Genomic DNA, 14,235 nt, shown 5'->3' with positions numbered 1-14,235 from the left:
CCGGCTGCTGGAGGGGATGAGGCGAGGCGTCTGCAGGTGCCAGGTGCTGCAGGAGAGTTGGCAGGTGCGCGTTTGAACTCATCTCCTGCACGCGAGGCCTGAGCCCGTTAGAAAGCAGTGCTGTTTTCAAGACATTGTTGGACTCACTAGGATATCTGAGGGATATTTGTCATTGCCAGGGCTCCTCTGGGCGTGGCAGAGAAGGATGGGTCATCTATATCACAGGAATTCTCTGTGACTCTTTGTGACTGCACTATACTGTTGGCAGGATATACAAAGAAATAGTGTCCCTGTGGCCTGTGCACAGTGCTGTTACAGAGCGCTTCTGGGGCCCAGCGTACCCAGGTGCTTTGTTTGGTGAGGAGCAGCTCCACCACGTGGACTTGTGGTCAGTCCTAAAAGCTCTGTGACATCAGAATTTCCCTCCAATCCCTGAGGCTGCCCTGGGGATGGGGGCTCAGAGGGAGGCCTGCACAGAACGGAATTCATTTGGGGGACCTGGCTTGCACCCCAGCTCTGGTGCTGCTCTCCTCTCCCTTGCAGCTTCCTGTCTCTGCCACTGTCCCCACCCTGAGCAGGGTTTCTCCCCGCCGACCACTGGCACCCAGGGAGGGGCCTCCTCTTGAATCCAGCCCCGTGGCAACCTGTGCCACAGTCACCCTCATGCAGCCATGGGCTGCGGGAGGGAGGGGACTGGGTGGCCATCCAAGTCTGGCCTCCCTGGATGGCACAGAGCCTGGCTGGGGGCCACACTGGCTGACAGTGGTGTGCAGGGGCCCGGCAGGCAGGGAAGCCCCTGAAGCCCAGGGCTCAGCCTGCTGTCTCTTGTGAGGATGTCCTGGTGGAGCCCAGCCTGGCTTAGCCCCCTGCAGAGGTGAAGGCCAGGCGTGAGTTGGCTGTTTGGTGCCCTGAGGTTCTGCAGCCCAGGGACTTTGATTTGTGCTTTCATACCGGGTCTCACTAAGTTGCTCAGGCTAGGTATGACCTGATGCAGCTGCTCCTCCTGCTCCGGCCTCCTGAGTAGCTGGATTTCAGGTGTGTACCCCTGTGCCTGGCCAGGGACAGCTTCTGACCTTCAATGCCCCTTGATGATGGGCTCATGGCAGGGGTGCCTTGTGACCCCTCTGTGGGTCTCCAAGGTGGCAGTGGCTTAGCAGGGCCCACTCAGCTGTCAGAGTTGTAATCTATCTATTAATTTAACGATTGTAAAGCCTATGATTAACCCCTCAGGCTATGTGCTTGCTGGAGTATATTTGTTCTGGATACTTCAGGAGACAATTACATAGTTTTTTCCATGCTATCTTAAAGGAGAAAAAAAACAATCCTGAAACTTCATACAGAATAAGAACTCAGCAGGTAGCAAAAAAACAAAATTCTAATTAGAAATATTCAGTAAAGAATCCTTCCAACTTCTTTTCAAAGAATGGTATAATTGCTTCATTTGATCAAATATTTTGATTAGCAAGGAAATTAATTGTACTGTACCTTCATTTGTATTTACAGTGAATAAATGAAGGCTAAAAATAACAACAGCAGCAAAACTGCCTGTCAGGAAAAGAAGAGGAAAGAAAAAGATAAAATATGTTTAAATCCCCATGAAGACACAGCGTGGTGGGGTCCGGGGAAGCTGACAGCTGCAAATCTGACCTGCCAGTCGAGGAGCAGGGCCGGGCTTGGCTTGGTGGGGCACACGGATAATCCCAGCACTCTGGGAGGCTGACGCGGGAGGATGGCGAGTTTGGGGCAACTTGGTGGCTCAGTGAGACTGTCTCAGGTTCAAAATAAAAAACAAAAGTAGCTTGGGATCAGAACAATGTGAAGGCCCTGTATTCTACCCTCAGAATCAAAAGCAAGAAGGAAAGAGGAAGAAGAAAGGAAAAGAAAAAGGCCCGCAGCCTCCTGCGTTCCGCCCGGGGAGCAGAAAGCACTCGGAGCAATCTCAGCTCACGGGGAAGCTTTGGCCTCACCCGGAGACTGGTAAGGCCCCGCCAACGACCCCAAGTGGCTGTAGCCATCGGGTAAGGTCTGTCCAAGGACTCCACTCAACTGGGGAATCTCCCTGCAGTAGGACAGAGATTCTCAACCCAAGACACACCTGAGACCTTGCCTTGGCTTCCCTAAGGGAATACAGGAAAATGACAAACGAAAGCAAATTCGACCTCAAACCTCCAGCCCGTCCCAAGCAAGCCGAGGGGACGAGGACACAGAAGGAATGTAAGCCACACACCTGAAACCCCTGATATGATAGCAGCTGAAGTAAAGAAACAACTCCGGGAAGCTATAAAAGAAACTCAGATCAGAAATAATCTCCCGAGTGAAAGAAGAAATGATAAATGTAACGAAGGAAATGCTGACCACATAAAGAAGACATAGTTAAAAATTAGAGGAACACTGCAAAAATATGGAAATTCTGAATGAAGAATATAAGAAACAATGCATGAAACAGAGTCAAAGAGATACACAGGAAATAAAAAGTTCCATTGAAAGTTGTCAAAACTGCCTCAATGAAAGTGAAGATAGACTTTCAGACCTCAAAGACAAGATTGCAGCTAGTGAACAGGAAAGATCTTTTAAAAATAACTAAGAATCAGGAAATAACAATTCAACAGCTGCAAGATAATGCAAAGAAAAACAACATAAGATTGATAGGGATAAATGAAAAAGAAGGGGACAACATAAAGGATGTCAAGAGGCTGTTTACAGAAGTAATAGCTGAAAACTTCCCAAACATGAGAATGGAAACTGACATACAGATCAGTGAAGCATACAGAACGATGAATAGTCATAATCAAAGATAAAAGGGTGGGGAGTGGGTGCTGGCAGCACGCAGAGCCGTGCGCAGTGGTCAGAGAAGGACCCCTTCTGATCAGGGGACCGCAGCAAACTCAGGCATCCCAGGCCTTCGCTGGAAAAGCCCAAAGCCAAGCCACTCTGTCAGTGCTCACTGAGAAGTGGCCGCGGTGGGCTGCGGCCACCCTGATTCTGCCGCCTTCCCTGGGCCCTGGCTGGGGCCACACACATTATCCTGTGGCCTCCACTTCATGGGAAGCGGCTCTGGTGCTCTGAGCTTTACAGATCTGGTCGGTGAGGCTGGGGGCTCAGGGTGAGGGTCACCGAGATTCCTGGGCTGCACTGCCAGGAATGGGGCTCCGGGCGCCTCACTCCCAAGCTACACTCTGATGCTGCCACCACAGCTTCTGCTGCCTGCCATGCACGAGAGCACAAAGCCTACATGGGACAGGAACCCAGGAGCTCGGGACCTCAGCGGGACCTGCTGGGGGCAGGTGGTGGAACAGGGTGGGAGAGACAGAGACTGAAACCTCTGCCCTGGAGAAGCTGAGGCTCCGGGATGCCGCAGAGTGAGGGCTGGACCCTTTGCCGCAGGCCTGGCCCAAAGCACAGTCCGTCCCAGCCTCGGGGGCCTGCACACGCTGTTGCTGCTCCCCCAGGAGGCCCATCTCCGCACCATCAGCACACTCATCAGCAGGCCGTCCCTGCTGGCCGCCCCTAACCGCAGGTCCCCACCCGCTCGGGCTGCTCCGGCCCCTCCTCCAGCCCCCAACGCACCTCTGTCGCGTGGCGTGGCTCAGGTTCCCAAGGAGTCTGCGCTGGGACCTTTGCAAACACCCGACTCACCAACCCTTTACTAGCACAGAATGGCCATAAAATGCAGAGAAATAAAACGGGAACATCGAAACCAGCCCTTTGACCCTTTAATGATGCAATAAACTCTTGGGTGAAGTCACTTGTGAAACTGTTAAAATAAATCCTTTCACCTCGATAAATTCTACCCTGCTTAATCACATCATTACTAAGCGTGAAACACACTCGGAGTAGGGTGGAGGGAAACTACTAAGGAACACAAACATTCAGGGTTCCTCCGCCAGGGACCACGCAAAACCCTTTCCGCAATCACGTCTTGATCTGTGGCAGGCCCGGGAGGCAGACACCTAAAAGCTCTCACGGACAGGAAGGCTGCGGAGGAGGGCCTGGGCCCTGGGACTGCTCAGAATTCAAACCCTCTGTCCGTGCCCAGCTCTGGGATGAGGGAAGAGGCCCGTACTTCTCTGGTCCCATTTCTTTCTCTGCAAACAGGAAGAATCAGGTAGCTTCCCCTGCGGGGTTATCTGAGGACCGGCTGAACCCACTCACAGACAATGCTGAGAACGGCTCCATGCCAGCCCTGCTCTTGGTGATGACGCCTGACCATGGGGGGCACAGGGATGGCAGTGACCCTGAAAGAAATCTCCAGGGGTAACTGGCTAACCATGCATCTGCATCTGTGGGCAGGAATCATTCATGTTCAGGTTTCGACACCCGTCAAGAGACAGCGCTGTCTGGTTTGTTTATGGGTGGCCCTGGCCATGAGTGGGGGAGCCTGGTCACTCTGCGGGGATGGTGAGTGGGCCTGCTTGTCGCCCACAAGCCTGCACACTTGCATTTGCTGAGGGTTAAGAGTTGCAGCCTAATGGGGTACCGGAAGCCAGCCCTGCAGCAGCTGTGCAAAGTCACACCCAGGCGACTCACCAGGAATGTCAGGCACTGGTGTCACATGGATCTTGGCTCTGCTCGGCAAGACTGTGCAGGACAGGGATGTCCTGGGGTGGCTCCCAACAAGACTGCGACTGGCAGGGTCACTGATGTACCTCGCCTCCGGTGCAGAACTGACCCACAATCACTGCTGTGGCTGTGCAGAGACCCAGGAGAGGGGGCAGCTGCCTGGACAGCGCGTGCCATGGCCTGGGTACCTGGGGCCCCCGGATAGCATCGCCTGATGCCAACAACCCAGAAAGAACCCCACCTTGGCACTGGGGGACACGATGTTCAAAGAGTCTGGAGATGGCTAGAGGACTCACACACACTGACGGTAGCAGTGGGCAGTGCGTGGCCAGGGCCTGGCGCTGGGCCTTGCCTGGAGCTGGGATTCAGTGTGTATAGCTCTGTCTCGGCCTCCAGGAACTCGGGTGGTTTAGGTCCAAAAAAATTCAATCACACAAACCCACAGCTTGGCCAGAGACTGGGATCGGGCGTGTTCTGCCCTGGGCCTCACCGAGCCCATTCCTGACAGCCCAAAACAGCTGTGTTTGGAAGGGAAACAGATTCCACGGTGGGCCGGGGTGGGGGCTGAGTGTCCCGCCCATGGGGCCAAGCCTGCCGTGGTCACCTTCGGGATTCCACAAAAGGCATCAGAAGCCAAGCAGCCTCTGTGTCCTGCCTCCGCAGACCCCAAGGGCAACCAGAGCCACGCCGGTGCCCAACAGTCCACACGGCTGAAAATGCGGCCCATGGGGGGTGTGCCCCTCCTCCCCAAGGAGGCTTCTGAGGCAGGCGGGCGGAGGCTGCCAATTTTAATCCTCAGTGACAAGGCCATCTCAGACCTGTCAGAGGGAGCACAGGCTTCTAGACTGAGTTTCTAGACTCTGCACCTCGCTGACCCCAGGCCCCAAGTGGAGAGATGGGGACACGCTGTCTACTGGCTCCCGCCAGGCCACCGCGCCATGCCCACGGGCCCTGCTGGGTGTCTCGCTGCTGACATCCCGGGCGGGGACCTATGCCTGTCACCTTCACTGTGGCACAGAGGGCTGTCACCAGGGCCACCGCCCCACATGTCCAGGTTGGCCCAAGTTACCACTCACAACACGCCCAGGAGCAAGAGTAAACAACGGTGACGATGGCGCCTTCATAATCTATTTAATTCATTCCCCAAAACCCGAAGAGTGCCCTCCGAAGAGAAGCTCCTCATTCAGTTTCAATTTCATTAAAAATACACGGGCACCAGTGTATTTACAATCAAAAGAAAGACAAAGTAACCCCACTATAATACAGCAACCACATAAATGGGATGTTCTAAAAGACTGCACGCATCTTTGATGTGGTTTGTGGTCTCTTTGGTTGAAAACTACATCCTTAAATCCTCCGCTGGAAGGAAAACCATCTTGAGTTATTTACCATTAAGTGAACGCCGGAGAAGATCACATACGTCTTACGGACACAAAGTAAGGGCGTCTCATTGGCTGGCTCCTTGCTACAAAGTGACAAAATAATTACCCTGCCTTGAATAAGCACGTGTTTTGTTAAAAAAAAAAATCCCATTATTTCCATGGTAATAAAGGACAAAGACTTCATATGGGTTCCTACTATGTCTTTTAAAATTTCTATTTCTGCTCTGAGCGTTATTTTTACATCCACGGAAGATACTGAAATTGCACTTTTAAGGTTTAAAAGAAATGTTAAACAGGACTGATTTTCTAAAAGCGGGGTGATACTCTATATTTTGCACAAAGTATTTTGAATATAAAATGTTCTTCCAGGCGAGGAAGGGAGCCGTACTGTAGTGGCGGTTTCCTCGCTGGCTGGGGGACGCCTTGTGCGGCCACCTGGCACCTGTCCTTCTGGGTTTGCCTTTTATTCCCTTTCTTTCAGGACAAGGCACTGAACCCAGAAGCTTCACACGGAGCTACACTCTCAACAACAACCAAGGAAAGTCTTTTGGAGACGGGATCTCAAGTCACTAAACTGTTCAAGCATACTTGAACTTGAGGTCCGCCTGCTTCAGCTTTCCAAACTGCAGGGTGTACAAGCGGGTGCCCCTGAACCAGGCTACTTTCTCTTATAATCATGCCACGGGCCAGCATTTCAGCGTTAACACCCTGTACCGCCTCCTCTCTGCCCCACAGGCCAGGGCTTGGCATCCTGAAATCCAGGTGTGACAAGGACTCTGGGTGGGGACGGATGCAGGCCTGGCTCCTTCCTGGAGACTGAAGTCGCCTTCGCCTTCCTCTGGCTGGAGGGACATCGCCCACCTGGCTGGCTCTCGGGTCTGCTGTGCTGTGTGCCTACATGGCCGCTGGCCCAACACCTAGGATCCTAAACCTGCCTGCGGAGGGGATCCGGCCCTGGGGGTGGATGGAGCTGCAGCTCGGACCCTGCACCCTGAGAGGAGCTGGTCCATGGTCAGTGGGCGCAGAGGGGCAGGAGATGCGACACGGGGCAAAGCTGGGCCAGGGACGGGGAAGTGAGGGGGCGGCACCTGGCACCGGAGGGCCCGATCCTCCCCACCTTTCTGTGCCACAGTCATGAGACACGGCAGAGGTGTGGCCCCACGTGGGTGAGGTTGCTCCCTGTGCCCTGCCCGCTGCTGCCCACGCGGGATCCTCCACGATCCCGCCTGGCTCCTTCTCCAGAGCAGCGCTGGCCTGGCCGGGGGCTGATCACTGTGCCTCTTCCAGGAGAGGCGTGCGGCTGTCTTAATTACAGCTCCGTAATCTCTTTTTAATTACCAGGCTCCTCCGCCTCCCCTGGAGGAATGGGATGGCTGGGATCCTACTTAATGAGCTTAAGGACAAGATTCTCGCATCCCTCTTGTTACTTCTCTTCCTTTCCATCAAACACACCCTGGGATTAAACCTCAGACTCACGTTGCTCGGGCTGCGTTTCTCCCACAGCCTCCCCGCCGCTCCGGGCACCCCAACTCCAGAGCCGGTGTGGCGGAGGCGCCATGTGGCCCAGAGCAAGGCACCAGCTTCTCCACAGTGAAGCACGCAATGCCCTGGTCTCTGACTGTCGGATACACAGGACAAAGAGCCCCATTCACACTGCGACTGGCCTGACGAGGACAGCTGTGGTCACCCGTCTGTCCTTCAGCCCAGGAGTCCTACCCCCAACCTGTCCTCCTGATACATGCACACTCGGCGAGGGGTCCCCATCCTCCTGGGCCAGTTTGGGGTTGGAACCACTGAGTGCCTAGAACCCAGCTGGTGGCAGTGGACGTGCAGGTAGAGGCAGTGCCCGCGGCCACCTCGCTGCTTCCTCCGTGAGCTCACTGCACAGTCACGGCTCATCCCGAGCTGTGGGCAAAGTGCTCCCAAGGTGGAGGGCGACCCCTCGTGAAGGAGGGCGGGTGCGGTTTTGAGAGCTGAGGCCCAGTCCCTGGACCCTGGGCAGGCGTTTGGGTCAGCAGCACGGGCACCAGAACCATCTGCCTTCACCTGCTGCCGGCCACCTCCCCGCATGGTCCCCACGGCACACCACCCTGGCACGCCGGAGCCTGACACAGGACGTGGCCCATCACTGCTCCTTGTCTGTCTCCCAGAAGACCCAGCTGCATCTGCCTGCACCGCTAAACCCACCCCGGGCTGTGCAGACGGAGGAAGGACCTGAGGACACAACCACCAGCCAGCAAGTCGGGAGGCGGCCTGGGCCGGTCACGTCAGAAACAGAGGGCGAGGATGGGCCAGGAGGTGAAGAATCAGCAGGCCCATGGGTCAAAGGCTTCGGGGCACAGGATCGGGGTGGGGTGAGCAGGAACGTCAGATGATCTGTTTTGCAATTTTCCCCAACAATTCCATTTCATGTCACTATAGATGTCCACTACCATGATACAAATAAAAATTTCTTTTAACACACATACACAAATAAAAAGACTCACAGGACTGTGGAGAATCCCAGGAACAACAAACCCAGCCGGGGTGCTCCCCCGTGAGGTTTCACGTTTGGCTTCGAAATTACCAGCCTGTCTCAGAGTCTGGGGCACAAAGGACTTCCACAGATACCAGCTGAAGCCACACACAATCATCAATATCCAATCATTAATGAGTTTTAAAATGATGATTTTCTGCCGTTCAACCCAACAGAAAATCAATATTTAAAAATGTATAAGGGGCTGCTTTGGAGATCAATAAATAAAAAGCACTCCTGTCCTTTGGCCCTATTTATTTTATTTCTTTGGAAAGAATCCAAAATGTGAATATAGATTTACATATAAAGTGTTCACTTCGGAGTAAATTACAGTGGCAGATACCGGGGAAAAGCAATCTAAGTGTTTAAAAATACGGGAGTCGACAGAATACCGTGTAGGGAAAGCTTTGCAGACACTGTAACTGATGTTTGGAAAACCTTTAAGTGACAGGACGTAATATAACATTAAGTATAAAAAGATAAGAAACCCAATAATGTCACTCTGCAAAAATTGCAAAGTATTAAAAATAGAAAAGAAAAAGAAAAACACCAAGAGCCCAGATCCTCAAGGCCGTGCAGAATAAACACAAGCCCTGACTCGGGACCTGCCTGCCTCTCCTCGCTGGGCGCTGGGTGGCTGCGGGGCTTCTCGGAGCCTGCCTGTCCCGCTCCTTCCGGGGACAACAGGACAAGTCCCAGTGCTTACCAGTACCCCCCCGAGTCACACCACGCCTGTGGGGTCCAGAGGACTGCTTTGACATGTTTCCCTACATTTCCCAAACTTGCTGCAGAGGATATGCATTGCTTTTAAAATCACAGAACATAGAATTATTAAAACTACCGAGGCTCACCATAAACAAAGGGCTGAGACAAGGCACCGACCAGGCGGGGTCTGCAGTTCCCACCCCACCTGCAGAACGGGAAGCCTGGGGCCCACCATGTAAGCCTACCTGCCAGATCCCGCAGCCTGAGAGTCGGGGGCTGTGGCTTCGGGCGCTCCCCTGAACTGCAGTGGGGAGACTGCACTGGTGTGAATGGGCCAGCAAATGGGCTGGAGTGGCCACCTGTGCTCTGCGGGTGTCCCTTTGTGAGAGAGTGTTACGGTTGACACACTGTGTCACCTTGACAAGTTGAGAAGTTTAACTCAGAGACTCAGCAGGGAGCCGGGAGGCTCACTTTGTAAACATCCTCATCCCCTGCAGGAGGAGGGCACAGAGATTTTGTGAGTGCTGCACTGGCCCTGGAGAGCGGGTGGTGGCGGCCTGTATATAATATTAAGGAGGAAAAGAGGCTCGCTCTGCCCCCTTTTGCTCTGGCTGCCCCTGTGCCAGGCCGCTCTGCCTTGGAGCCAGCTGATCATGACTGAAACCTCCACAAACTGTGAGCTAAATAACCCTTTCCTTCCTTCATTTTGGGTGTCGGGTGTTTTATTCCAGCAACGAGAGAAAAGTAACAAGACAGAGGAGACCGAGCACAAGGAACACTTCCCACCTATCCGGCACTGAACGGCCGCTGCGCTTTCCCCCCAGTGGGCTCGCCCGAACAGGCTTCTTCCGTAGTGCATACATCCAAGTATGTCACACTAAGTAAGAAAAACCTAAGTGTGGCGAACATTCAACCTAACACCATTTATATAAAGTTTTATAACAGAACAATCCTATATACCCAGGAGTGGTCATCTGTATGGTAAAATGGGAAAAACCAAATCACAGAGGGTGACAGGCTGGCCGCCTGGAGGCAGGAGCCGACCTCCTGGGTTCACAGACAGGAGCTGGCCCTCGGGCTCTGGGTGACCCTGGGTTAGTTACCCTGTGTCTCTACCGCTCTCCGGATCCGGAACATGGGGATATTAACAGCTCGTGCCTCATAGCCCGAAGAACGAGATGCCCAGCAGCTGCCCTCAGAGGTGCCCCAGGTGCTGCTGTTGTTTTGATGAACCCCAGACCTTATGAAAGACCAAGCTGTCTGCCCTGGCAGCCTCGTTTCCGGGAATCCCTCCCGGATAGATGACCGAGCAAGCCCTCTGGCACCGAAGTGTTTATCATACCGTTATACACAAAAGCAGGTAACTGGAAATGACGGAGCCGGCCAGCCCGGGGAGAGGTGCCTAGATCCCTCCCTGCTGAGCCGGCTGCTGAGAGCGCTTGCAGCATCCGAGACTTTTCCACCTGCTTATTCTCCCTTCCCTTCCACAAATGCAGGGACAAAGGCACACGTGTCCCCAATCCCTCCACACAGCGTCCTGCCCAGGAGGGTGGCAGAAGGCCCGGGGTGGCTGGTTGCAGCTAGGCTGCCCTGCGCCTGGAGGTGTTGGTCCATCAGTGGGCAGAGATGAGCTGGCCTGCCCAGGAGCGATGCTGTACGCAGCCAGAGAGGACAAGTGGCACAAGGGTGGAGAGCCCGGCGGCCGGCCACCCCTCCCCCAAAAGCCCCCTGGCTCCCCTGGGCACCTCTCCTCTCACTGCCAGCCTCTGCCCACCCACTGCCTCCTGGCTGACCCCTCCTGGCCTTTGCCTTCCCTGGGGGCAGAGGTCACCGCTCTGCACGGGATCATCTTGTGGGTCCTAAGGGTCTTTGGAACACTAAGCTACCAGACGGAAGCAAGCTCCCAGTCCTCACCAGACTGAAATGAAATAAAATAAAATCCTTCAGTAATCTAGAGGATGCGCATTGACTTCCCAGTACTCTAGGCAGGATTCGTACTGTTTTTGTTTCCGATGAGCTAATTTACGTGAGGTGATTGCCAATTTATCTGATGTACTTTTAATCCGTTCCCCATTTGGCAAAAACTAATCTTAGCTTCTCCCTTCACACAGGGATGCGTGCGTGCCGCACACGCCTCACCTCCTCTAGGAAGCAGCCGAAGGTCTCGAGAAAATACTTCCAGTGAATGGAGGGCGTCAGGTGGATCCTGAGCTTCCGCAGGAACAAGTGGTACTGGCTGTCTGTTAGCTTGTGGCAGAAATCCTTAAGGACCTGTCCGAAATCTGTAGCCTTTACAAACCCTGTGTCCTCTTTGTCCAACGCAGAAAATGCCTAAAAAAGAAAATTAATTAAAGAAGAAGAAGATGGCAAATGCTACTCTCAGGTGATGATTTCAAAACTATTTTCTTCGAGGCACTATCACTTAGGCAGAATGCAAATGAAATCTAGCGTATATGGTCCTGTGTAGCAAGCTCTAAATTACTAAGTAAGTAAGTGAATTGCTAAGTAAGACAGCGGGCACATGCGCCGGGGACTACCATATCCCAGGCTGGCAGGCCAGGAGGAAGAGGGTGAAGGGGAGCCGGGCCCGGCACCCCCTCCTGGCTCCCAGGACCCTGTTCAGGCTCGGGGTCTCCCAGCCTTCTGCACAGAGCCTTAGCGGGAGACTCAGAAGGAGCCAGGCTGCGGGGCAGGTGGCTGACTCTGCAGTGCCCAGATGGAGCGCCACCCCGCCTCCAGGTGAGGTCTTTCCACTGAGGCCGTGCGAGCCCTGCTTGCTGTGGCCGCAGCCGCGCGAGCAGACTCCGCCGCCGATGCCGGGCCTGGGTGGGAGGGCGGCCGCCCTGTGTCCCAGCCTCGGAGCAGGCAAACTGAGAAAGTGCGAGAATGTGCTATAAAAAGAGCGCACTTTTTTTCCATCTGTCGGAATGAAATCATTCATCTTTACTGCACTGGGAAGGCTGTGTGAAGTAGTAGATGAAGATCTTTTTTTTTTAAGGAGGAATTTAATGTGTGTGCAAACCCTGAACCACATTCCCTCGTGGTTGCGGTTAATTCTCACTCTGGGCTAACGAGCCACACGCCAGGGCTCGGTTTACGGACGTCCACATTAACCTCACCATGCTGTGCGGCGGTGCCCCAGTTCAAACGGAATCGTGGAACGAATTAAGTTTGAGAACCAGGGTGCCGCTGTGCGGCTCCGGGACTTTAATTGACCGGCAGTGACAGGACACAGCGCTGCATAGCAGGGGGGCCCCCAGGCGCTGGGGCAGGAGCTGACCTCTGAACCGGGCTCTGCGGCTCACCCTCAACCCTGGACCTCTTTGGACCTCAGCTCCTTTGCTATAAAAGCAGGCGAGCTCAGAGAGTTTACCGGAAAACACACGTATGCGGGACCTGGCCCACACGAGAGTCTCAACGCGGGCTTAGAATCATCATTAAAAATGAATGTGGCCGGCCAGCTGGTGGGGCCGGCACATACCTGTCACCCCCGGGCGGCTTAGCCACTTGGTGAGACTGTGTCAGAATTTCTAAAAACTGTAAACGCTGTACAGGGCGGGGGATAGGGTTAGGGTGGAGACCCTGGGTTCACTGCCCAGTACACCCCACCCCCAGATACGGTAAACCAAGGACATCCGACATTCCACGGGAGCAGCACCCACGACATCCAGCAGAGGCCACCATGTCCTGGGCCTGTCTGTGCTGGACCCCTGTATAAATCTAGGCAGCTAACATTTACCTGTGAAAATGCCTGGAATTCATAAAACACTCCCCAACAAAGAGGTACCGATCTGTCACAAAGCACGCAGGTCTCATGTCCTCTCTGAGGGCCATGCTGGTCTCGCCCTCCCCTCCCCCAGCCGGTGCCCCCTTCCCAGTGCCCATCTCCCCCACCCGCTTCTCACAGCACCGCCCTGACCCACTGGGACCCTCGTCGCTCCACAGAGAGACCACCGCCCCTCCCCGTGATGTCACCCGGGGCCACTTCAGCAGCTCCTCCTGAAAGTGATGAGATCTGGCAACGGCCAGTGCTTCAGCTGGGCCGGGGAGGAACTCCTGCCTTGGCGGCCACTATCCAGCCACTTCCGGCCCCTGGGGTCTGCGGGGCTTGCGAGGGGACTGTCAGCTGGGCATCCTGAGACACGGAAGGTCCGGGGGCCTTTGTCTTCACGTGGTTTTCCAGAGGCCCTCGCACACTTTTTAGATGAGCAGTGAGGGGGCAGAGATGAGAAACCCTGCAGAGGACACCTGGCTGCTCCCGATGTCCGCCACCTGGGACACAGCCAAGTTTGCTGGCATCGCAGGCTGGAGGGTCCCCCCGCCTCTGCTTCCTCCTCACCCACCCCTCGCACCCCACCTTCCTACACTGAAGAAGCAAGCTCACACCTCAGAGTGGAGATGCCCACCCTGGGGCCTTGCACTGTCCTGGCCACCTCAGAGGGTCTCGAGAAGGCCTCTGGCCTTGGGGGTCTCAGAAATGCAAGGAACTAACGTCCATCCTCTTAGTGCATCATGAGATCCTGGTGCGGTGGCGCACGCCTGTCACCCCAGCTCTTGGGAGGCTGAGGCAGGAGCATCACCATGATTTCAAGGCCAGCCTGGGCTACACAAGTGAGCTCAAGCCCAGCCTGCACTACAGAGTGAGGCCCTGCCTCGAGAAAGGACAAAAGGTTAAACCAAACTCAGGAGAGTAAAAGCACGCTTCAGTTAAAGACCGTTTGGGCGTCCACTCTGGGGGCCTCCTAGATCTGGAAAAGGCTCGGGACATGCCTTTCCCTTCCAGCCTGCGCTCCAGCTCTGCCACGTGAGAATCATCTGACCGTGGCCAGGCTTTTCCGCCCTGAGCTCAGTGTCCCCTGGAGAACGAATCAACCGTCCTACCTCGTGGGGCTACGGTCAAAGAGGAAAGAGGCTCCCCAGGGTTGGTGGCCCTCACGGTCCCCAGGGAAGGAGCGTGGCTGCTGGAGAAACTCTGGAAGCCCTCTCTGCAGTGCCGTGTGGGACCCGGGGGGGTGTCCACGTTCCTGAAGCTCTGGGGGAGCCTTCCTTCTGCCTGACAGTGGCTGCTGGGCT

General features: G+C 54.8%; 1 protein-coding gene across 1 annotated transcript in view; it reads right to left on the bottom strand.

Annotated features, from left to right (window-relative positions):
- The window catches only part of Efcab6 (EF-hand calcium binding domain 6), a 212,828-nt gene that overhangs the window by 28,708 nt on the left and 169,885 nt on the right, over positions 1-14,235 (bottom strand). The window contains exon 27 of the mRNA XM_013153159.3: positions 11,302-11,493. Coding sequence (XP_013008613.2) covers positions 11,302-11,493 — 192 coding nt within the window. The remainder of the gene's footprint in view (positions 1-11,301; positions 11,494-14,235) is intronic.

This window comes from Cavia porcellus, unplaced genomic scaffold (genome assembly GCF_034190915.1).
Source record: "Cavia porcellus strain 051 isolate PalLab524CR breed Dunkin Hartley unplaced genomic scaffold, mCavPor4.1 scaffold_40, whole genome shotgun sequence".
Lineage (NCBI taxonomy): Eukaryota > Metazoa > Chordata > Mammalia > Rodentia > Caviidae > Cavia > Cavia porcellus.
The sequence above is the reverse complement of the archived record's forward strand: the minus strand, read 5'-3'. Positions and strand labels throughout refer to the sequence as shown.